Source organism: Falco biarmicus, chromosome 1, assembly GCF_023638135.1.
Source record: "Falco biarmicus isolate bFalBia1 chromosome 1, bFalBia1.pri, whole genome shotgun sequence".
NCBI lineage: Eukaryota > Metazoa > Chordata > Aves > Falconiformes > Falconidae > Falco > Falco biarmicus.
The window spans coordinates 45697944-45722813 of record NC_079288.1 but is presented as its reverse complement, the minus strand read 5'-3'; the positions used below and the strand labels follow the sequence as shown (position 1 = coordinate 45722813).

At 40.3% G+C, this 24870-nt stretch overlaps 1 protein-coding gene across 5 annotated transcripts in view; it reads right to left on the bottom strand.

The window, feature by feature from the left end:
- MARCHF1 (membrane associated ring-CH-type finger 1) overlaps positions 1 to 24870 on the bottom strand; it is a 258484-nt gene that overhangs the window by 101410 nt on the left and 132204 nt on the right. For 3 of the 5 annotated variants that reach the window (XM_056323187.1, XM_056323055.1, XM_056323258.1), the window contains exon 3: positions 4644 to 4783. The exons of the other annotated variants lie outside the window; for them this stretch is intronic. In XM_056323187.1, the coding sequence (XP_056179162.1) occupies positions 4644 to 4745 (102 nt within the window). In that variant the 5' untranslated portion in view covers positions 4746 to 4783. The remainder of the gene's footprint in view (positions 1 to 4643; positions 4784 to 24870) is intronic. 5 annotated transcript variants of the gene reach the window in all.

Sequence of the window (24870 nt, the reverse complement as noted above, 5' to 3'; positions counted from 1 at the left end):
AGCTTTGACTATGCAAAAAAGAAATAAATAATGAATAATTTCTATGATATAATTTCAATCAATCTTGTAAACACTCGTTGCTAGGAGAAACAAGGTGTATGAAATATTTTGGGAAAAGAGGAAAAGAACAAAGGATTCAATCTGCCGTGCTTTTAAATTATTAAATGATGCTGTTATGCACCAAGGAAGAAACTGAGCACCAGGGGACACTTACCCCAAAGCTTTGGCCTACAATCTGTCCTGCTCTAATGGCTTATGTATGCACAGGAAGAAACACAAATGAACTCTTAACAACGTTACACCCTTATAAAACATTTGTGGTGAGAATGTAGAAGGTAACAGTAACCCAGGTAATGACTGCTAATTGGCTTCAAACATCACGAAAATCAATAAGACTGGCCTAGGGTGGCATGGCTACTGGGGCCATGGACAGCTTAGGCTGATCCTGTAAATTGGAAAGCAATAAATAGTTATAGCAATTGCCCTGGTGGGGAGCATGCAGCATCATACAGAAGGATGAGACCAATATGGAACATCTAAGATCACAAGGAAAAGTTTCCATGGCTTAATATTAACAGATACTAAGCAAATTGCTAAATAAAAATCTAAAAAGAAACCTGTTGTAAAATGCTAAAAAAGAACATGTTTCTAAATAAATCTCTTCTCAAAAGGTCTTAGAGCATCTGAGGAAAGAAAAACAGGTGAGGTGAATCAAATACAACAAACAACAGCAACAAAAACTTTAGCCCAAGAATATCAGAACAAATGCTAGCTTTAACTGAAATGCTGCAGAAGTTACAAAATGTCCATGAGAAGTAAATAGAAACACCCAAACACTTAAGAATAGAACTTCTCAGCCCTGGAAGAATAGAGGGAATTAGCCCAGCTGGGATATGTAGCACCAGAGAACATGAAGTTTTAGGACCCTCCTCTCCCCTCAGAAATTTATCCAGAGCTTGTGTATTGCTCTGTCAGCCACCCGACAGAGAAGCCAAGAGCAGCACACCTGAATCACAAAAGGTTATATTCTCAATGGGCCCTTTTTTCAATGTGTAATTCAATATGCTGCACCCAGCTGTACTTTTATTTTTCTAGAAGTACAGACTAAGAGAAGGTTTAAACAGCATATAATTTATTCTACTGGATGAATAATTTTGCCTCTTTTGAAATTACATTTATAGAATCTCTCTCTTCCGCAGTTTGATTCACATATACATATTGTTTGGCTACTATATTAAAGTTACTACTCAATTTCCCAAAGCACTGTCTATAAGGAATTTTGTAGGCATGGTACTGGGGATTTCCTAGCTGGTTCTACAGCCTAATTAATAAAGTCTATCTAATATTTATGCAAATAGGAAAATAATTCAGATTAAACCAACTCCATATTCTTAATTACTCTTTTCTCCCTTACATGCAGTTTCTGAGGATTAAACAACACAATTTTCTTATAACAAATTAAAATACAGATCTTAAACACCCCCTCAGGCTCTGTCAGATGAACAGTAACAGGCTAGCAATGTTAAGGGAAACCTAGATGGACCCTATTTAATGGGATTTTTAGCAAAGAATTACACTCCCTTAATGAAAATCAGGCGGCCAAACACTTAAAAAGCTCAGCTCAAGAGATCTTTCTTGTTCTGGCACTAGATTTTGGGGTTTAGATAAAGATCACAGCATCATGGAATGGTTTGCTTGGATGTGACCTTTAAAGATCATCTAGTGATAAATCATTCCTACACCTTTCTGAACTTTCAAATACTTAGCGGAACTCACCAAAGGGACATTCCATACCATACGGTGTCATGCTCAGCAATAAAAGCTAGGGGAAGAAACTGGAAGCAGGAACATTCAGAGTGATGGCATTTGTCTTCTCAAGTAACAATTCACATGATGGAGCCCTGCTTTCCTGGAGGTGGCTGAACTGCCACCTGCTGATGGGCAGGAGCGAATTAATTCCTTGTTTTGCCTCGCTTGTGTAAGCATCTTTTACTTTACCTACTAAACTGTCTTTATCTCAACCCACAGAGGTGGGGTGAGTGAGCGGCTGCGGGGGGCTGAACTGTCTGCCCCGCTTAAACCACAGCAAACCCACTTCCCATTGTTTATTTAACTACATTTTGGAATGATCACTGACTACTATTGACTTGCTCAGTCAACATCTGTAGATCAGACCTGGAAGCCTGGGATCTGCCTATGTCACACAGGTAATCCATAAACATGTTTTACTTTCTCTGGGAGAAACAGATGGTATCGTTTGCTTGCATATAAAATAATCCTTCCTTAGACTTAAATTAGATGCTTGATCATTTACCATGACTTCTAAATTTCATTTGCATGTACAAACACAATTTATCTAGTTATTCACATGACCATACTTCCACATATATTCACCCACAATTTTAGTAGGGAATACAGCAGGGAAAAGTTGCATGTGCTATATAAATTACCATGAAGTACGTGCTCGTGTCCCATTAGCTTCATGTGTTTAATGTTATGAATGAAGGACCAGTCCATACCCTACACAGAACAGGCTGTCTGTATGTAACTATTAAGAACATGGATTGTGATAATGCTCAGATTCCCAATTAGGACCCCAAGAAACTGAGCATTGACAAGCAGACATAGAACTGTTCCTACTCAAATTGCTTAATCAATCTTAATACATATTTATGTATTCCTATCAAAATCGTATGAACTAACCATACATACATATGCTTACAGATTCAGAGTATAAATAGATACTGTCAGTATGAAGACAAGCGACTCATGAAGAAAGAATTTAAAACTGTATGTTTTCAATTATATCCATTTTCCTTTCAGAAGACAAAAAAACCTGAAAATACTATTGCACAGAATTGTAAGCCTTCAGGATCTGGGTTCTTTTCAATTAAGGAAGACAACATTACTGTGCTTTCCACAACTTTAGCAAAAATCAGAGAAAGGGAAAAATGAAAAATATATGAATTTGCATTCAAGAAAAGGAAAAAAAACCCTGTAGAGAATAATCTGAACATCTTCAGATTTGTCTGAATTAATATCTACTTCAGAAGAGAAATATAGTGGATTAATATTTTTAATATTAATAAGGTTAAAACATGCCAACTCTACTGATTCAAGTATTATAACTGTATTCCCAGTTCATCATTTCTAAATCCCATCTGGTAGATTGGAATGCTTATCTCTGGAATATAAAACCAAACTGAATGTTGACTAGCAGTCAAGCAGAAATGAAAACGACAATTTCCACATATCTAAATATTTTAATAGCTGCCACTAGCAATACCTAAATATGAATAGTAATTAAATACAATTTAGAACAAAAATAGTCATAGTGATATCAATAGTAATTAAATAAGGGGATAATATAGTGAAACTTCTTCTTTCATTATTTCTTGCAAAGAAATAAAAGGAGATTAAAAAGCAACAAAAGAATTACAAATGAAAGTGAGTTGTAATAATAATCTAGGATATTCAGTAAACTAAAATGTACAGCTTTTAGTGCTGCTTTTTTTTGTGTTCCCTTGCTTAGCAGAAACTTGTATTCTATACAATCTACCACTGAACAAGAAAATTTTACCACATTAAGTAGGGGCACTTCTTTTCACCAGAACTTCAACTTTCAAAGAGACCACTGCCTCTTCACTTGTAACTTACAACTCTCCTCACACATTTTGGAATACCACATTTCAACAGTGGTTATAAACAATTATTCACCTTTCTGCTTAGATATCATGTCTATGTTTCAGCAACTGGAGGGCAGTACTTCCTCCTATCTCATGCTTCTTAGGACAGGAAAATGTGCCTATTTTAAACTTAATGATATAACTGGACCAGGCATATTTAACTGAATATGTTTTAAATAATCAGTTTTCCTGTAGTCTGAAAATGTCTATACAGTTGAAGAAAAACAAGTACATAGACAATTTTTGCTCTTACATGTGGGGCAGTGTGAAGTCTTTACATTCAAGTATCAGTTCTTACTCACCTGGGGAGGTCTACTGATGTTAATGGATTTATTTCAAAGAGCAAGAAACTGCAGGATTAAAATTCTTGTCAATGAGTCACTTTATTCAACTTTATACAATTCATGATAACTCCACTATGTATACTGTCAACTTTACATTGCCTGAACATCTACTATCAACAGCTTTGCATGCAGAAACTCAACCGTCTCTAGCAGCATCCTGTTAAATATATGAAGACCACTTTAAAATCCAGCTGTCTAACACAAGTGCGGACATTCTATACTTTATCCTTGTTACAGGGAGGAGCGAAGAGCAAACAAGGTACCTTTAGACAACATCCACCTGTACTCATCAGGGACCGAATGCCATTGCATTGATTAAGATCATAAAGAATGTAAGTAATCCGGGTTAGGACATTTCCTGCTTAAAGACTTTACCATTCACAAAACATCAACACTGATTTACAGACATAGCATGCAAGTCAGAATGGACCATGCATAACATAAAAGATGAAAAAAATAGCAAATAGAAAGTGTAAACAGCTATAATGTCACAGGGCTTCACACACTGAGGCAATGCAATCAATGGCAAACACTACATTTTGAAAAATATATTTAACACCTCTGAAGTTCATCTGAGCATGCCACCATCATGAAATGCAGCTTTTTGACTCACCAAAGAAGAGTTATGTGAAGCATCACCTGAGACCTCGGGTGTTCTTGTGCTGTTGGGAAGTCTGTGAGGGTTACGAGCTATCGCTTGGCACCAGCCCAACATTTTCTCCTTCCACTTATCCCTTTTCAATTTCTGAAATTCTGAAAATAATTTAGATTCCCTGAAACATTGACACTTTGAATGTATTGCGTGCATGTGTCTGGATGCATACCTCTAAAACAGCTCTTTACATTATATCTAAACAAGATAATAAACATATTTGTAGAAGAACATGTTTATTTCAAGGACTCCAAAGGGTTATGCCATGCAGGTTAGAAAAGAACTATGCATTTTCAGCACACCTTACATGCATTAATACTATTTCAGTACCAGCAAATTCAGTGCCTTCTCTCCATGCTAAATTTTTCTCAACTTGGTCACTTTAATTTTAAGAAGTGTTATTTTAAAGGAATTTTATAACAAAACAACTATGAGACTAGCACCATTCCTAAACCCATGTAACATTTGGATGCAATATCCCGTATTTCCTGAAGCAACTAGAAACAGCCCTAAAGCAGTAGTGGGTATAAAATACAAATCAACAGCGTGAAAACACACAAACATGTATGTACTCACGCCCACACACACCAAAATACCTGACTTGTCTTGAAGTGTTACACTAGGATGTACTGTAAACAGCAAGCAGTAATGTATACACACCAGCAATAAATGCTACATGCCAACTATAAACTGAATGTGAACTTATTTTTAGTTTGTAACAGTAACAAAATACCTTTTCAGTAACACTAATACGTTCTGGAAATACAGCAATAGTAAGACGGATTTTTTTAAATGCTAGAGAGCTTCGTAAGTATTTTTAAAATTTCATAATCTATTTTCCCCAGTTGAAACGGGTAATGTAGGTATTCAGTGCAAAACTTTGCTAATTAATTACAAAAATATCTTTGAGCAATTTTCTCCACAGCACCTGAAACAATTTATAATCTTGTTTATAAAGAAAACCAGATTATAAATGTTCATAACATTCTTTAATTTAAAACATGCTATTCTATAACATCATAAATCATAATAAACAAAAAGATTAACCTACCAGATTGAGCACCTAGTACTCCAAACAAGGTTAGCACCAGAATAAAGAGATCTGGAACATATATACAATCACAGAGCAGCTGAGGTTGTAAGGTACCTCTGGAGACCATCTAGTCCAACCCCTGGCTAAAGCAGGGTCACCCAGACCATGTTGCACAGTCGCATCCAGGTGGGCTTTGAACATCTCCAGAGGAGACTCCACAGCCTCCCCGGGCAGCCTGTCCTGGTGCTCTGTCACCCTCAAGGTAAAAAGGTTCTTCCTCACATTCAGATGGAACTTCCCATACCTATTGCCCCTTGTCCTGTCACTGGTCACCACTGAAAGGAGCCTGGTCCCATCATCTTGACACGCGCCCTTAATATATTTATATGCACAGTCTTCTCCAGGCTGCACAGCCCCAGCTCTCTCAGCCTTTCCTCATAAGCATGTTCCAGTCCCTTCACTGTCTTTGCAGCTCTCTGCTGGGCCTTCTCCAGTAGTTCCCTGTCCCTCTGGAACTGGGGAGCCCAGCATTGGACCCAGCACTCCAGGTGTGGCCTCACCAGGGCAGAGCAGAGGGGCAGGACATCCTCCTTTGACCTGCTGGCCACGCTCCTCCTAATGCACCCCAGGGTCCCCTTGGCCACCAGGGCACCCTGCTGGCTCATGGGCAACTTGCTGCCCACCAGATCTCCCAGGTCCTTCCTCTCAGAGCTGCCCCCCAGCAGGTCAGCCCCAGCCTGTGCTGGTACGTGGGGTTGTTCCTCCCCAGGTGCAGGGCCTTACACTTGCCTTTGTTGAACTTGATGAGGTTCCTCTCCACCCAGCTCTCCAGCCCGTCCAGGTCTCGCCGAGTGGCAGCACAGCCTGCAGGGGTATCAGCCGCTCCTCCCAGTTTTGTTCCATCAGCAACCTTGCTGAGGGTCCCTTCAGCCAGGTCACTGATGAATAAATTGAACCAGACTGGACCCAGTACTGACCCTTGGGGAACACCAGCAGCTACAGGCCTCCAGCTAGACTGTGCACTGCTGACCACAACCCTCTGAGCTCTGCCACTCAGCCAGTTCTCAATCCATATCATTGTCCCCTCGTCTGACCCACACTTCCTGAGCTCAAGGTAGACAACATCCACTGCTTTCTCCTTGTCTACCCAGCCACTCATTCCATCACAGAAGGCCATTAGGTTGTTCAGGCATGATTTCTCCTTGGTGAACCCATGTTGACTGTTCCTGGTGACCTTTTCCTCCACATGCTTCAAGATGACCTCCATGTTTCATCACCTTTCCAGGAATGGAGATGAGGCTGACTGGCCTGTAGTTTCCTGGTCCTCCTCTTTGCCCTTTTTAAAGGCTGGAGTGCCACTGGCTTTCATCCAGGCCTCAGGCACCTCTCATGTCCTCCATGACCTTTTGAAGATGACAGAAAATGGCTTAGCAATATCTGCCAGCTCCCTCAGCCCTTGGGAGTGCATCCCATTGGGGCCCATGGACTTGTGGGTGTTGAGTTTGCCTAAAGGACCTCTAACATGATCCTGTTTGACCAAGGCAAAGTCTTCCTTCCTCAGACTTCCTCTCTTGTCTCAAGGGTCTGAGATTCCTCAGGGCCAGCCTTGGCAGAAAAGACTGAAGTTAAGGCAGCATTCAGTAATTCTGTCTTCTCTGTGTCCTTTGGTCAGCAGGGCACCCACCTCATTCAGCAGCTGGCCCACATTTTCCCTGGTCTTCCTTTTCCTGCTGATGTACCTGAAGAAGCTGCTCTTCTTGTCCTTGACCTCCCTCGCCAGATTTAATTCCAAATACACCTTAGTCCTCCTTGTTGCCTCCCTGCATGTTCTGACAACATCCTTAAATTCCTTCCAAGCAGCCTGTCCCTTCTTCCACATCCTGTAAACTTCCTCTTTGTGTTTGAGGCTTGCTAGAAGCTCCTTGCTCAGCCATGCAGGCCTCCTGCCCCCCTTTGCTTGATTTCCTACTTGTGGGGGTGGACCTGTCTTGAGCTTGGAGGAAGCGGTGCTTGAGTATTAACCAGCTCTCTTGGAGCCCCCTACCTCGTGCAGCCCTAACCCATGGGATTCCTCCAAGTAGGTCCTTGAAGTGGCCGAAGTCAGCTCTCCTCTAGTCCAGGGCTGCAATGCTACATGTTGCCCTGCTTCTGCCACACAGGATCCTGAACGCCACCCATCTCGTGGTCACTGCAGCCCCCAACCTTCACATCCCCAGCCAGCCCTTCTTTGTTTGTCAGCACAGGGTCCAGCAGCACATCTTGCCTCATTGGCTCCTCCACCACCTGCATCAAAATGTTATTATCATCAGAGCCCTGCAGGAACCTCCTGGACTGTGTGTGCCTAGCTGTGTTGTCTTTCCAGGAAACATCAGGGAGGTTGAAGTCCTGCATGAGAACCAAGGCCTGTGATCGGGGGGCTGCCTCCAATGGTCTGTAGAAAGCCTCATCGACTTTCCCTTCCTGATCAGGTGGCCTGGAGCAAACACACACAAGAGTGTCACCCGTGTTGGCCCATCCCTTAGTCATTACCCGTGAGCCCTTGGCTCTTTCTTCATCCATGCCCAGGCAGAGCTCGATACGTTCCAGTTGCTCCCTCACATAAAGAGCAGCTCCAGCACCTCTCCTTGCTGGCCTGCCTTAACTAAAACGTACGTGGCCATCCAGGACAGCATTCCGGTCATGCGAGCTGTCCCACCATGTCTCTGTTACTGCAACTGTGACCGCACGCAGATCTCTGATTCTTCCCGTCTGTTCCCACACTGTACCTGGGCGCACAGGCGTTTCAGAGAGGCAACTGAGCACACAGGTTTCCCAGGAGGGAGGTAAGTGGATCCACCACAGCCGTGGCCACCCTTGACATTCTTGGCCTTCTGGTTCTCATCTTGGGAGGCAGCTAAGGAACATTTATCGCTGCTCTGGTTGGCCTGGCTTGTTCCTCCACTAGATGTGATGGTGTGAGCATTGCCACTTTGGACTCTTCCCCAAGTCCTTCAGTTCAAAGCCCACCTCACCAAGCTGGCCAGCCTGCTGCCAAAGATGCCCCTGACTCTTCTAGAAAGGTGGATCCCATCCCTCCCTAATAGGCTGTAGTCATCAAAGAAAGTCCTGTTGTCATGGAGGCCAAAACCCTCATGATGGCACCAGCCATAAAGCCAGAAGCTCACGTGCATTATAGTCCTATTTCTGGCTGCACCCCTTCCTCTTACTGGTAAAATGGAAGAAGAGGTAACTCGGGCACCAATATTTTCTACTTGCACCCTCAGGGCTTTATGGTCTTCCTCGATTCTGCCCAGGTTCTGGCTTGCAGTGCCGTTTCTGCCCACAAAGGAGTGGCAGGGACAGCAGTCCATGCTCACGAAAATTTGTGGCTGCCCGTCAGCAACACCTCTGACCTCAGCTCACGGAAGGCAGCATACCCCACGCGAACCCCTGCCAGGCCAGCGGATGGGTGCCTCGGTACTGAAGTTAATGCTGAAAGCCTTACACGGTAAAGCAGCACCTATTCAATGCCACTGAACATTATGTACTTGTAAAGTAAGCTTATTTTTTCTGCAGTACATCTCCCTGCAGTACACAAGACATGCTTGCGTTTACAGCAGGCTTTTGTCTTCCCGGGTTCTGATTAACTACAGTTCCTTCCTGAATAAGTACAGTTCTACCGTTTCTGCACTTACTGTTAATATATGATTCTCAAAGTATGAAATGCACAAAGCTGTAATTCTCCACAGACCCTCACACAACTGATAGTAAGGAATAAGTGGAAGCCAGCCTTAGGTTTGTTGCACTGGAGATGATTAGATGAGTGAGTCTATGGGTTGATTCTTACTGATTTTTCAGTCTCTTGAAATTTTAACATGAGATAAAAATACATGCCAGTAAAGCGTTAGTAACATGAAGGCTGCCACTGCACCTGTCTGCAGAGTCAAACCCATTTTTCCTTTATAAAAAATTTCAGCTGTAGACTTACAAGAACTTGGTCCTCCGTAGCATGAATACAACCCAGCAAAGGCTTCGCAATGAGAAATCCAGCTGAAGCACCAAACTAAACTCATTGTCACAAACTTAGCAGCCATTAAGAGTTCCACAGGACCAGAGCATCCACTGTCTTACAGGCCCTACAAGACTGTTTATTTTCCTCAGTTTTGTGAATGCAACTAGCAGAACTTTACATACCAAACTGGTTGTTTTTAAGAGTAAAGGAAGTAGCAGTGAACAGTTTGTGTATTTAAGCAACCTGTACACAGACATAAAAAATGAATCCATGTTTTAAATGCTCTCCATTGCATATCAAACATGCCATGAAGTCCTTAAATGAAACTGGAGAATGAGAAAAAGTATCAGAAGGACAAGCATATGCATGAGTCGTCCTCCACAATTTGGAAAGATAAGCATTTAGTATGAGACAACCAACCAGAATTTTTGTTTTGTCAACCTTCTACTGCAAATTCTAGGTGATTTCTGCATCATATACTGAAATACTATTTACCAACTAAACAGGACTGAAACAACAGTGGAGTCTCACTGCTATTTAAACTAGTCCCCATCCCATTCCCTTTGCTTTTTAAATACGAGCACATAAAATCTTTTGAGAAAGTAAAATGCCTTTTCAAAACTATTCCGTTGTCCCTGGAATTTCCTGGTTTTCATTCAAAGTTTCAAGAAGAAAGTATGTCAGTATTGTGTAGACTTTTCAAAATGAGACAACCCATTTTTTTTTGCTGCTCCAGAACCCACCACAGCAGTTCGTCACTGTTGTGTAAGTGGAATTTACAGGCAGAGAAAGGGGAGCAGCATCGGGGATGACACTGGTCAGCTCTGTTAAGCTAGGTGAAAGGGGACGAGTCCAGCAGATGAATGCTGCTGCTCTCTGTAGGACTGTGCTTGGGGCTGGGCAAAGAGGTACCACTTGCTTTACACCTCACAAGTGAAGTCTGTAGAAACAGACATCGAGCCCATCTTTCAGGCCACTTGAACCTTCACAGATAGGTAAACAGCTCTGGGGAAATGGTTCTCTGTCAGTAAACTCAATAAAGTAACTCTTTAGCAAAACGTTTTACTACACACAGGACTTATGGGCAGATTCCATTTGCTACAATTGCTAAACTGCATTTTCCCCATGATCAGTAAGTTATTGTGCATTTTTTGTGCAAATGTCTGGAAACTAGAGATTAATGCTGGCTAGAGGGAAAAAAATCCTTAAAAAATAATTAAAAACACAAACCAAAATGCATATTTGGAATATAAGTAATATTTTTAAGTCAGTCCCAGAAAAATATTATATAAAGATCACAGCCCACAGAAATGTTTGTATAAATTTTTGGCTTGCTATGTCTGAAAAGATCCTGGACCTCACTGAGGTGAAGCAGCTCTGAACGCACACCGTGAACCAGGTGGCTACACGTTCAGCTGGTGCAGCTCACTGCTTGGGAGCACTTTACTGCTTTGGTTCCTCCCTGAAGAAAGAATATGAACCTGAAAAAAACCCTCAAATATATAACCTTTAAGAAAGTCTTCAATGTGATTTTAAAAGAACATTTAAATCATTATTTAAAAAATATTTCTCTCCCTCCACAACACTGGATGGAAAACTTCCTGACCATTGTCCCAAGACTGGACAAGAGAGAAAAAAAACCCCAAAACCCCAAACCCCAATCTTTACACGGTCACTCCTACACTTCCTTCTCCGGACCAAATGCACACAAACATCTTTTTGCAAAGGCAGTAAAATGAACATATTTAAGATAAGCGGTTGAAATGACCCCTAGGAATAAAACAATATAGTTCCCAAGTTCCTAGAGCTCTAAGGTCAGATTAAAAGTCTGCTACACCTACTGATGAGCAGCTGCTCAAATGAGTAGTTAGCCAAAGCTTCTTTTGGTACAACCACACTCACTCTTGATCACCTATTAAGAGGGGAAGCTTCAGGTCTTCACTGAAGACTCCAATATTCTATTACCTCTGATTAATTGCTATCATTCTTCTAGGCTTGTATTTTAATATAGCTGTATGTGTGAGGCTACTTTGTTTCTGATTGTCTACCAAATTTTCAAGTTAACTTAGCAGAAAAAAACCTAAATTGCTGCATGCTTCAGTCTACAGCAAATCCCTCCAGAGATTTGTTTAGTGTAGAGAAGTAATGCAAACTCCCTCTCTAGTGCGTACTCCTCACACTTGGGGTGGGTATAAGCCAATTCAACCTGAGAACAGAACTCTACATATCACATATAAGCATGTTATACGCAGTCTGAGTTTGATCACAGATGAAGTGAAAAAAATTATTTAGGCTACAGAATCTTCCACAAAATGCTGCTGCACAGCTGGATACTCTTGGTACTTAGAACTGACAAAGAACCATAAACTCCAGGCAACAGCCATAGTTCGGTATGACAAAGGTAACTATTTGAAGTCATTACATTATGAGTTTCTACACAGTTGAGTCAGGTATACAGCATTTTAACAATTTGCAGCAGATCCTCTATTATATCAGCTGGCAAGAAATCTAGGATCTGAAGATTTACAACCTTCTACAAACAAACACGTTAGTTTAGAGCTCCGCAGAGTCTACCTGAACCAGAGGTGTAGTGAAGAGTGGATGCCCAAGAGCAGTGCGTGCCATCCACCTGAGGGAACAGTCCTCCAAGGATCTGCAAGGAGACCATTTCAAGAGTGACACCATCATCACCCCTCAACTAAGTGATCCATGAACCCTTTCTATACTGCCTGTGCCTGTGGAGACAGGGAATCATCTGATTATAGCTACAGTCTGTTCTGCTCTTCTTGGGGTGCAGAACCTTTTCGAACATTTGCATTCTTCTTTTTTGCCCGAGGGAATCAAAATATTGACTACTACTCTACAGATCATAACTGAAAGGAGAACTTTGCACTTGCTCATACAACTGAAGAACCACCACTTCAAATACATTGCCTTTAAAAAAAAAAAAAAATCTTCATTCATCCCTTATAAATTTGTTTTAAAAGAAAAGAATTTTATTCATACTTTTCAGGGGAGAGAATTTTTACTTATAATTTAGGCAAGCAAAGAGGCATACAGAATTATAGATTCAAGTACATCTCGCACAATATTAATATTAAATAAATAGGGGGTTAGTTCAGGATGATGTATTAAAAATTAGACAGTTATATGAAATAAAAGCATAATGGCTCCAAAAAAAGCTCATTAATTTGGCAAGAGAAAAAGATCGGTACGCTTAATTCAGGAACATAATTAGATTCAGGTAACTAAGGCCTCAAGAAAGGCTCATTAAGATGAAATGCATAAGAACGTTCTGTTTTTTCAGTCCCTACTAGGATCTAACAGCTACCATAGACCAGCAGGAAAGTGAACACAAAACATACTGTTCTTTATCTAAGCTAAATAGTTTTGTTCTCTGTGTTTGAAGATTCCCAACAGCAATCAAAGTGATGGTATTTGTCTAGCAACTAAACACACTGCATGACTTGGCAGATAATCAAAATATTCCAGGAGCAGAGCTGCAGGAATATTGAAATGCAAATAGCCTTCAATGCTGAGCGCTGGTAAGAGAAATGCAGTCTCTGTTGTTCTTTGCGTATCTCCTGTCTGAGTCTTATCAAGCTGTGAGTTCCAATCAATTATTCTAGTTTGAACACAAACGTAAAATTCATGGGCTGGACGCACTAGAAAACTCTGATAGCTTGTGCTATTGTTGTGGCACAACTGAGCAACAGGCTTTTCTCACCCAGCTACTCAGCGTCCTACGACTGCTGTGTTTCACAAGGACAGTTCAGCGCAGCCATAGCACAACAGCATAATGACTCTAAATCTGCATGTTACAAATAAGCAGCTCAACCTCAAGTTTGAAAATTACCTCTATATTAAAAAAAAAAAAGTCATATTAGGATATATGTGATTGTGCCAACAGGTGCAGAAGCGCAATACAATTTGGTGGTGATTCTTTAAAGTCAGGGAGAAAAAAAAATATTGTTTCCACATACAAATGTGGTAATGATCTTTTCTTTTTTTCCATTAGAAGTACTGAGTACCATCTGCCCCTCCAAAACGAGGAATAATTTTTTGAGTTCAGCACTTAATATAACTTACAATGTCAGTAGCTTGAAAAGCCACCAAGCCAGTAAAACGCTATCTTCCTGACCAATACTTGCAGCAATCAGCTAAAATACACACCTACTGTGCTAGCCTCATTAAAAAACCCACAGAGACCAAGAGAAAACAAGCACCCCTGCCCACAAATTACTCAGTTGACACCTAGAATGACAGTGCCAATCAAGACTCTAATGATACCAGTTTTCTTGTATAGCTACTGGACATAAACAATCAAACACCGCTGCATTAAGTGGATGTAAGCATCCAATGCAGACATGTTCTCCTATTCATTAATGACAGATTTCACAAGTGCTTCTAGGGCACTAGTTGAAGAGTAAACCCAATTATGCACATGTCAAGGCATTCCCCTAGTTGTAAAGACAAATCAGAGATGTCATTTAACTTAATTATGATTACCAAGGATGTCACTTCGGCAGCTCTTTACAAACATAATCACAGTATCAGCACCCGGCTTTAGAGTATTAGAACTATATTATAATCAAGTTCGCTAGAACTTGCTTCAATTATTTATTTAAGCCTGCAAAGTGTCAACTACAGCATCTTCTTAAATGACTACCTATATTATCCAATCAATTTTCAGAGACTGTAAAGCGGCTATTTTGATGCCACTGTACCATAATTAACCATATAATTATTTCCAACTAAAGCCAACCTATGTTTTGTTCTTTTCTGTTACACTGCCAATATGCATTTTAAGATGTCCTTAGCCCTTCAATATTTTGATTCCTTTTTATTTTAACTAAGGATCCAGATTTCACTTATGACTTAAAACAGTTTAATCATTGAAAATAAATCAATTTAAGATGACTTGCAGTGAACATTGCTTTGTCTAACCACTCCATAGCTATAGCACCTGAAGAGTGACAGGAAAGCTTTCAAAGCTTTCGAAGAAAATAGTCTTCTGGGTTATTAGAAATATCAAAAGTGTGGGTTTGTTTTGTCTTTATAGTCACACTTTTTTTCTCACCATGAAAAGTATCTCTTCTGTAAACCAGAAAGCAATTTTAAATCACTCAAGGCTCTTTAGAGAAACTATGACAGATGGTTTTTTTCCCCCAGTAATTTTTTAGCACTGTAATTCTACCTCTTTGCATTTGTGAAGACTGCAAGAAGAAAGTATTGAAAAATTAGGAGAAACTTATATTTATGGTTACTGATTTAATAGTTCTAAAAAAAAAAAAATCTTTCAACAGGTAGATACTGCCAAATCTGTATTTGCCTAAGCAGAACTCAATTCCGCTTTATTTTCAAACTGTATTAATAAATAACTTCTATACCATCATCAAATATGACTTTGTTTTCTGAAAGTTTCTTAATCTTAATATCACAGCTACTCTTCTCATCCAATGTTAGCTGTTTCCATTGAATTGTCCTCAGAGCTTTCAACAGTAACTCAATGGTGTGTGCTCCTGGCACGTTCCTGCCTACAGGTTGAGTGGCAATAGCATGCCTCATCCTTCCCTCGGGACCTCTCCACGTAGATGTACCAAACTCCCAAGTAAAGAAAAGAATGGCCTTGAAACAAACAGATTTGAAAACAAGAACAAAGTACATGGGTTTTCTTGCTTTGTGAATTTGCATATATTTAACCATACGTGATTGCCAAATGGCTTAAACCAAAGCTTCAATCAACAATAAAGCCATGACCAGTAAGTGCACGTGTTAAAATCACACTGAGCACCTGGCAGACGACAATTCTTCAGGGTAGCCATAGAAATAGCAGAAAATGTAACATATAAAAAAATCCACAAGAAGGTAAAGCATTAACTAACTCAAAGTTACGCATGCAGTTATCCCAACACACAGCACATAAGCAGCTGAAGTCAGTCATTAACAAACTTTGTTCTGCACATGTAAAAGGAAAAGCCTACCTTGCCAAGCTTTCCCTCACTCCTATGTGATTTATTTAAGAAGGGTATATTTATAGCGTAAGATAAAACCTGCTTTGAATTAGGCAGAGCTTGCTATTGAAGTAAAATATGAAGATGAAGACAAAAGTAGCTTTTCTTAACAAAAAACTTGAGAATAATAAAGTCCATTACACACAGCATATTTTCTGGATGCATTCTCTGCTGACTCTAAGGATGAGAGAGTGTAGTTATATATTATTGTCTTTTTTTTTAAATTCACATTGCTTAAACAAGTGTTTTATGTAAAAGTATTTCATTATTGATTTTGACACTCTGCTTTATTTCCCAAACCACCAGAGTGTAAAAGCATTACCATTAAATAAATGCTCATCAAATGGTGAGTAGTAGCTTAACATTTTAAATTACATTTCTTTCGTATTATTTAGGCTTTTATGTTTTGCCTCATTTTTTTCAGAAGTCCTACGGTAAATTAGGTTCAGGCTTAATTTGAGTCTATTTGAAGACACTCTTAAGAATTCCACTAATTTCAGTGCCATACTGATATTTACCCAATCTTCTGGCACCTCTCCAGATTTAATATCTATTTGGTAAAACATTTCAATTTATTTCACTAAGTTAACTACAAACATAAAAACTAGAAGAGCTACAGAACCCTTCAACTTTTTTTTCCTACTTGACCTCTCCAAGCACTTCCTGATCTACTTTTTGACAGCAGCCCGAGTGACAAGAATAATTCTTCCAATAATTATGTCACAGTCATTATTACTGTCTAATGAGACCCCATTTAAATAAAGTATTATTTCAGCTATTTTAGTCATACCATTGTACCTACGCGTTTGCTTCAAAGGCCTGCTTTTGTATTTTTTTCTGGAAACTGCAGTTGAAAATTATCAGAGTAATATTATTCAAAAGTTTATTCACATAATTATTAGCTTTTAGGTTAACGTATACTTATGTAAGTGGCTAGTTATTTAAGCTGTTACCAGTAACTGCAGGGTTAGGCCAGTAGGCCAGTAATTATTTATAACTTAAATAACTGGAATCCGTTTACCCTGAAAAACCCTGAATAGCCCATCTGTCGTGATTTCCTCATAGCAGAGGTCAGGTCTTAAGTCACTGTCTTCATAATATGTATCAGAAGGGGGGGGTTATGGAAAAGGATTACTTGCAATAGCATACTTCAGCTGGTTTAGCGGTAGCAACAATTCAAAGGGCTTATTTAATCTTTATTAAAAAGGTATCCTAATTTTCTGCCTTCAGCAGATCTATCATAAGTTTTCATCAAATAATTTGACTCATATCAACTTATTAGGTAGTATACCCAGTTAATCACCAATGACAACATAATGAACGACGACATTCAAAATTTTTAGCAGGCTTTTTTTTATATAAGGCATACAACTTAACTTTAATAGCTGTTATAACAAGCACCTTCCAAGAGAATATCAAATTTCACCTTTTAACTAATTTCACGTCTGTAGTAGTTAACAAAAAAATAGCTGCACCTCAGTTTCCAGAGTTCACACTGAGTTTTCTATCAACTACCACTCAAATAAACTATTAATCAGTCACAGGATACCTACAATTTCTTATTGGTGCATATGACCAATATTGCTCACTGAGCAGGAGTAAACTCCTTACAAACACTATCTATTAAAAAGAAAAATAAGCTAAGTTCAGCCAGAAACCAATCCAACCAAACCGATGTTTTATAAAATTATCTAACGGAATATGACAGCAAATGATTAATGGTACTGACAGCTGAACAAAAATAAAAATGTTATATTACCAGACCATAACAATTTATTATTTATTTTCCATTGAGAATATTGGGGTTTGCTTGTTTGTGAAATGAAAACGGTGCGGGACATGGAGTTATAACCACAACCCCATGGCTGTCAGGGAGCTAAGGTTCACGCACAGCACAAGCATATCGCATCTGTAACAAGCTATTCTTCACAAAACATTAAATATTATGCTATTCTTCACAAACCATTAAAAAAAATACCAAAGACATAGTATTTGCTGTGTTTGCCAATCAAAGGGTAAAACTAGCACAGCATCAGTGTCTCCCTTCCATTTCAAAATAACACTAAGCTCAAAATAGGTATCCAGCTCTCACAGGTATTTCCAAAGAACGATGACGTTAGCAAGGTTACTTAGAAAATGTGAAGTTCTAAAACTGAGACCTTGGGTGTACAGCAGAAGACGACCACAATGCTTGATGGCACAGCGTTGCTGCCAGGCACCCTGTAGCGATGGGGTGAACACAAAATGACAGTTCTGCCGTGGCTGCGGTGCCACAGCTCAGGCAGCCGGCTCTCATCCTGCGCCACCCAGGAGGTTTGATCTCTGCCTCTGACAACGTCACCTTGCCCTTACAAGCTCCTGTGACTATACTACCCTTCATACTCCTCTCTTTCAGGCAGCTCTGCACGCTGGCGCCGGGGCAGCAGTACGCAGCGGTGCAGGCGCGGAGATGCCCCAGCAGCAGTGGGATATGGGCTGGCACAGCAGCGTAACACAGCACCGTCCCGTGCGAGGGGCCTGCTCCCAAAGCTGTGTCACTGCTGTGCTGAAGAGCAGCTCCACGGCTCAGCCGTAAGCCTTGCCCTCACGGGAACCATGGCAGGGTGCTGGAAACCTCCTTAGGCCGCCGCACGCCTCCTCAGCTCAGCTCAGCGCCAACCTGAGCTGCTCTGCAGCGCCAGTTAAGGAGTTATCCCCACGCAGCTAGCATGCACCTGCCCCGTAACACCCCAGCACCTCATCATTTTCAATTAACTATTTTCTCATCTTCCCTGAAACGAATGTGTTGTCTCTCCATTCTACAGCTGGGGCAGAACACAGACAAGCCTTCGCCCCCCAAAGCCACCTTGTACTGTTGATGACCTGCATGACATGCCTCCTCAAGGGTAACCACGTTTTGATCCCACGGGATCTGGAACCCAAGCCTTCCACAGCCCTGACAGACACCAGTTCACGCACACCATCTCTCCTGTACTTGCTGGGATTTTTAAGCTCTTTTTCCCAATGCACTATTTTTTTTCCTGTTTTTTTTGAAAATTTCTCTCTTTTCACTTTCCAACCCTTGTCTGCTTCTGCCTTCGGCACCAATCTCCCTATCACTGAAATATACAGCGTTTCCCCTACACAAAATAGCCTCTTCAGACGGTACATAGGTTATGCCTCCTCTCATTAGCTGCCCAGTTCCTTGAAGTTCAAATTTTATTCATTTTGACATTTAGACATTTACACATTTTACTCTGAATTCAGACTTTTTTTTTTATTTCTTTAAGGTTCAATTAAGGTTTGTAGTGCTTTGACATTTCTAGCTCTCTATTGTACCATTTATTTTCATACACATACATCTCTAATCACAGCATGGTTACATGAAGGCGCTCTCTCATTTGAAGAAAGCAAGAAAGCAACCTTCCATTCTAGCACTAATGTTTTTTATTCTCTTCAGAAAAATGTATTTATCTAGAAATGTTTGTTAAAAAAGTTAATAAATAAGAATTTCACCAACAAAATTCTGGCAAGCTGCTAGAACCAATACATTACAAGAGTAAGCAAGCAGTCACGAAAGCACATCTACAGATCCATATAACTTGAAAAAAACAATTTTCACTACATTTTCAGGGGACTTACGTACAATTTTGAAGTATATGCCACGCTACAAGTGTCCAAGAGCTAAGTGGAGTAAGTACGCTATTTCCCAAAGCCATTCCACCCTCTCTTCCCCAAATGCCCGAGCGAGCTGAGAGCACACTTGTTAAGTAGTAGCCCAACAGATAAGGTTTTATTAGGGACACTTTCCCTGTATTTCGCCAGAGAAAATAAGCTTTTATTAGGGACCCTATTCCCTTGTTTTTCGCCAGAGAAAACAAGCTTGCCTCAGGAAACACAAAATAATGGAAAACAGAGATGAATGCAAAGGCACATGGAAGTCGTTGGCCTATATTCAACTTTAGCGCTTATTTACAGAGCTAAAAAGAAAGTAACTCCGAAAGTAAATGTTGCATCTAACTGCAGGCCAGCCACCCACAAAACTAAGGAGCATTTCAAGAAGTTTTGAGGGGGGAAAAAGCAAGCTGCTGGTGAAAGTAATTACATACAGACTGGCTTGTTATGGCTACAAGAAGTAATTTTAAGACTCCAAGCACAAAATTAAGATCCCCTCCCCTCCCTCAGGTTTTGCAGTATCTGGGGTGTAGCAGATCTAGGACAGACTCCTGATGATCAGGTGGAAGTGGATAGGAATAAGTGAAAGACAAATAGAAAAGCGTATACAGGATAATTAAACTGTGGGGCCAAACATGCTCATCTGTGATGTGGGAAAATGAAACGTGCGCAGAGCATGTAATAAAGCGAAGCAGTGGGACAAGGAACATTCACTGCAACACACCAGCAGTGTTTGGGCACTTTCTTATAGCTGAACTTCAACATGCATATTTAAGAGCTCATTAATCCACATACAAAATTTGCAAATCTTTACGGTCAAGTCAAGAGGTGAAGGACAGTCTGTTAATCTTGTGTCTGTGCTGAAGCCATGTCCATTTTGAAGGATCAGGACCTCCCAAGGCTGACAGAGGAGATGTGCCAGTATGTTTAGAATGACAATTTCTTTATCTGTGCCAACAAATTGCTACAACATGGTGTCCTCTGGAAGGGACAGACTATTCTCAGACACAGAATATATTGATACCCTATGCCTGTATTTACTTAAGTCTTTACTGACAACTCACAGGACTGCAGTTTGCTTAAAGTGTTAACAACAATTGTTAACACAGATTAGTATTACGCATTTAAAATATCTTCATGGGCTGCAATAGAAAATAGATTTGCATTAAGAATATACCTCTACCTGATATCTATGATCACATCATCAACTAAAACAGTTTCTATTTTCACTTTTAAAAAAAATTACATCTAAATGAAAGTTCCAGCATCAGACAGAAACAAATACATCTTTCTGTTATCATATATGCAAAATTTCATCCCAGAAAGTTCTTTCCCCACCAAGTAAAAAGCCCACAAGTGGCAATGTAGAATGAAGGTGCCAGCTCAAATTCGCTTTGCAGTGGAGCAGTAAGCAGCTCTACCACAGAAGAAACACTTTTTACAGTTTTACTGAAGGCACCATCTAGTCCTTACAGTTACAAGAGTACCAAAAAAGTCCTGAAATGGAAACAACACTGGGAATTAAAATACATTTTGCTTCATATATGCTCAACAGAAGTAGGAAGAGGCATGGTATCAAAAGTGTAAAACCATACATTTTTCATTGCTTGCCACCAACTGCTCCCACACTGGGGGCTGGGGAGGGGGGAAGTACTAGGATGTACATTTTTTACATACAGAGACTGGTAAAATAATCAAAATGTACAGAGAAGAAAAATGTCAAGCTCACCTTTTAAACACTATGGGAGTTTACTAATCAGGGTCTTCTCCAGCACAGTTACCACAGTAATGTCAGGGGATGTAGAATATATAAACCTAATTAAATGTTATGATGACACTATATAGATGTACTTTACTGACAGCCACTAATCGGTCCAGGCAATTTATCAGATCAGCAGAAAGCTATCACAGGCTTGCAGTGTAAAACATACCACACTAGAACAAAACAGCTCTAGTAAGTAGTCTACTATCCAGCACGTGAAATATTTTATGCTCACTCATTATTGCCCTACCTGTCAGGAAGAAAAAGATTTGAAAGAAAATTTCTATCATAAAATATTTCATATATAGTAGTGGGAATTATGCGTTCCAAAATCTAAATCTTTTTCTTTCAAGATAAAGAACTAACAGGAAACAATCATTAGCATTCCCAGCATGGCATCAATTTAAACTTAGTGCTAAGAGTTTAGACTCACCATTTGGTCTATATTTGTACAGAATAATTAATTTCTTGCCTTCATCCATCAAGCAGCAGGTAAATATGTTAAAAATTCTTCTGAAAATGAAGCAGCAGGTCAATCTTCCTATTTCTGCCAATTAGGCAGAACCAAACCAAGACTGCTTGGTAGGTGACAAGCAACATAGGCAGGCGCTTACTCCCAGTAACTGTGCCCCACTGACATTTTTCTATTTCTCTGTCCCGTTTTGTGACTTTTTAGTTAAGAACAATACTTCTGGGAGAGAAATCTATTAGGATCTTCAAAAAATGTTTGAGCTACTTACAGAAATAACCCACAGTTATCACCAAAAACCTCTCTAGTAGACTTTGAGCTTATCGTATATTCATATTGATGAACTACACACTGTTAATGAAACAATTATATTAAAAATTTTCTATAAAAAGTCATCACAGAGCTATTGCTGTCACAAATCTAAATTTAAGACATATGTTTAACCTAATTCTGAAGATCCAGTATATCTAAATATTTATATTGCAAAATCTAGTTTCCAACAAGCATAAATTATCCATAAACTATGCTTACTGTTTGTTTTATAATGGGGAATTGCAGATTAACAGAAAATTGGTTTAATTAGCTGTGAACATTTGAAGCAGATATGCTTTACAGGACTGTTCCCTAATAGTGAGGCATAACTATATTCACAACAAAAGCTGGAAGTAAATTTTAAGTTATTCTGGACTGTTGCATAGTATGGTTTTGATCAGTTAGTACTCTCATGGGGATGAAACCTGGCCTTGACTTTTTGGCTTCACTAAGAACTGGAGGTCACCTAAGCAACTTGTGCTGTGACTACCTTTAGAAAAAACACCAGTAAGAGTCTTCAGAATCATTAAGTTAGAATGAGCCAAATCTAAAATGAAACAGATAACTACGAGGTAACAGGGAAGAACGTGTTGAATCCTAATGAGGTAAATCCTGCTGCTTTGACCCCTTATAGTTCTTGGCAGAAAGTCAGCAGTACAATGAACAAAGAATAGAAATTACTGTTTACCTGGACTCTTAAAGAACTTCAGGTCATAGCTTCCTGAAAAGGATATTTAAGTAATCAGTCATAAGCAGTAAGCAAACTTCTGTGTTGGACAAAAACATGTCTCAGTTGAGCATCAGTAGGCAGGAATAAACGAGCTATTTCTATAGAGAAAAGAAGACAGCTTCAAGGCTTTACGGTAGGGTCTTCCAATTTTGAAAATTAGGAGCTGTTGGTTGAAGGAAGTCACTGAAGCTGACAGATCAACGAATAAGTTGAAAAAACCACCAAAATCATAACAGCCTGTTATACACATGCTATAACCTCATTAGTTCTAGTGCCACACACTGCTTTTCCTTACATTACTTTATACACAGAGTGGAAAATAATCACTTAACACATAGGCTAAAAAAACAGAATGTAAAATCACATTTACTGTACTGTCCAGATCCTTCATCAAAACATGAATTTTAATTTCCTTAGAGGTTTTACTATAGCAGTAATAAACACACAGAAAACTCTCAATTATCCACACCGGTTACAAGTTAGTCGTGGCTCTGATGCAGACACAGAACCGGTCTTTGTGCAGAGAAAGCCTGGCTCTGAATGCTTGCTTTCGCTGACACAAGACGTGACTGCAGCCATGTGGTTTACGGCCTCGAAGCAGTTTAGGTGTGAAACAGTCATTAAGCAAGTCCACATCCGAGCTGACACCTGAAGAGCCACACGAGCATTGCCCTTCCCAGCAGCCACAGCCCGCGACGCTATGCTAGCAAAGGCACAGCATGAACATGTGAAGTGAGCTGGGGCCACACCACCTGAGCAAAACTCAGCTGGCACTTGCACCAGAAAATTTTGCAAAAGGGTGTCCAAGCATTCCTGAATCAGTTTGAGTGAAGATGAGATCACTAGTTCTCTGCAGGCCAAATTCCGTTACACCCCGGCAACATATTATCTGGGTTTGCCATTATGCCAGACAACGAAAAACCGACTGCTACTTGCCAAAGTTTACATAAACTAGTTTTACAACTTTGTTGCAGCACAAGCAAACTCGTAGGCTGTAGCAAGGCTTTACCATCGGTCAGATTCTACTGTCTGGCCGTTTCTCCTTCCTCCAGAACTCAGACCACTGGCTTCCTCCCCCATCCAACCCCCTCTCCCACCACCCTCAGGGCTATTTAACCACTTAGCAGGAACGAGCTACAGCTGCACATCGTCCATGTCAACCAGCCCACACCTCTGAGGCAAGGCCACAGCTGGATATCAATGCTCATCAACCCTCTCTCTTCACTCCTCTACAATTCCCCTTTTTTGTTTTTAACCAAAAAGGCTTTGTCTATCATCTATTGTAGGGCCCTTTGAAGGATACGTGGAAAGGCCGTTCAGGTTGAGTTAAGAAGGCACAAAGCTACGTCTGATTCAGCCTCCGCATCAGGGTCACCCAGATATTCTGACTCCCCTCTCAAGGGTCCTGTGCAACAGCTGGTACCTGATGTCCTCTTGTCAATTCTAGGATCTAAAACAGGCTTAGCACACCTAGCTAGAAGCCACCGCGGCCCTGCATCCATGGAGACACAATGTCCCCTCATCCCCAGGTAATTAAATCCCACAGGCTTGCCCACTTGACCCGGCGCCGCTCTGCTCCTCCTGCCAGCACCGACTGTGTGAATCAGGCGATGACAGAGAACCCAATGGCACCAAAGGTACCTTACCGGGCATCATCTCTGCAACCGGGGGACATGGCTGCTTCAACTGCAGCCTTTGTCTCCTTGTCTGCTTCTGATTGTTCTAATAAATTGAAGACCGATCTCCACGCTGTCAATGACATTGTAGCAATTTTGTTCCCTCTCGTGGCAGCCCCAAAAAGTAACAATCCAGCACTTTGCCATATCTGAATACTGGAGACATTTTTTGCTGTAATGGGCAAATTATTCCTTTTACACCACCCTAGCAGAGTTCTTTAATTGCCATCTCATCATACTTTATGCCTTTATATTCGAACACTTCTATTAGCATTGTTAATATAGGGTTTATTTCTCTGTCCACATCTGATTGTTCTAGCGAATCTATGATCAATCTCCATGCTGTTAACGAAGATGTGGCAATTTTGTCTCCCCTCGAGGCAGCCTCAAAAAGTACCTTTCCAACGCTTTGCCATGTCTGAATGCTGAAAACTTTTTTCAATGTAACTGGCAAATCATAGCTTTTACACCATACTAGCAGAATTCTTATTGCCCTTTTGTCATATTTTACACCTCTTTTTTCAAATATATCCATAAGCATTGCAAA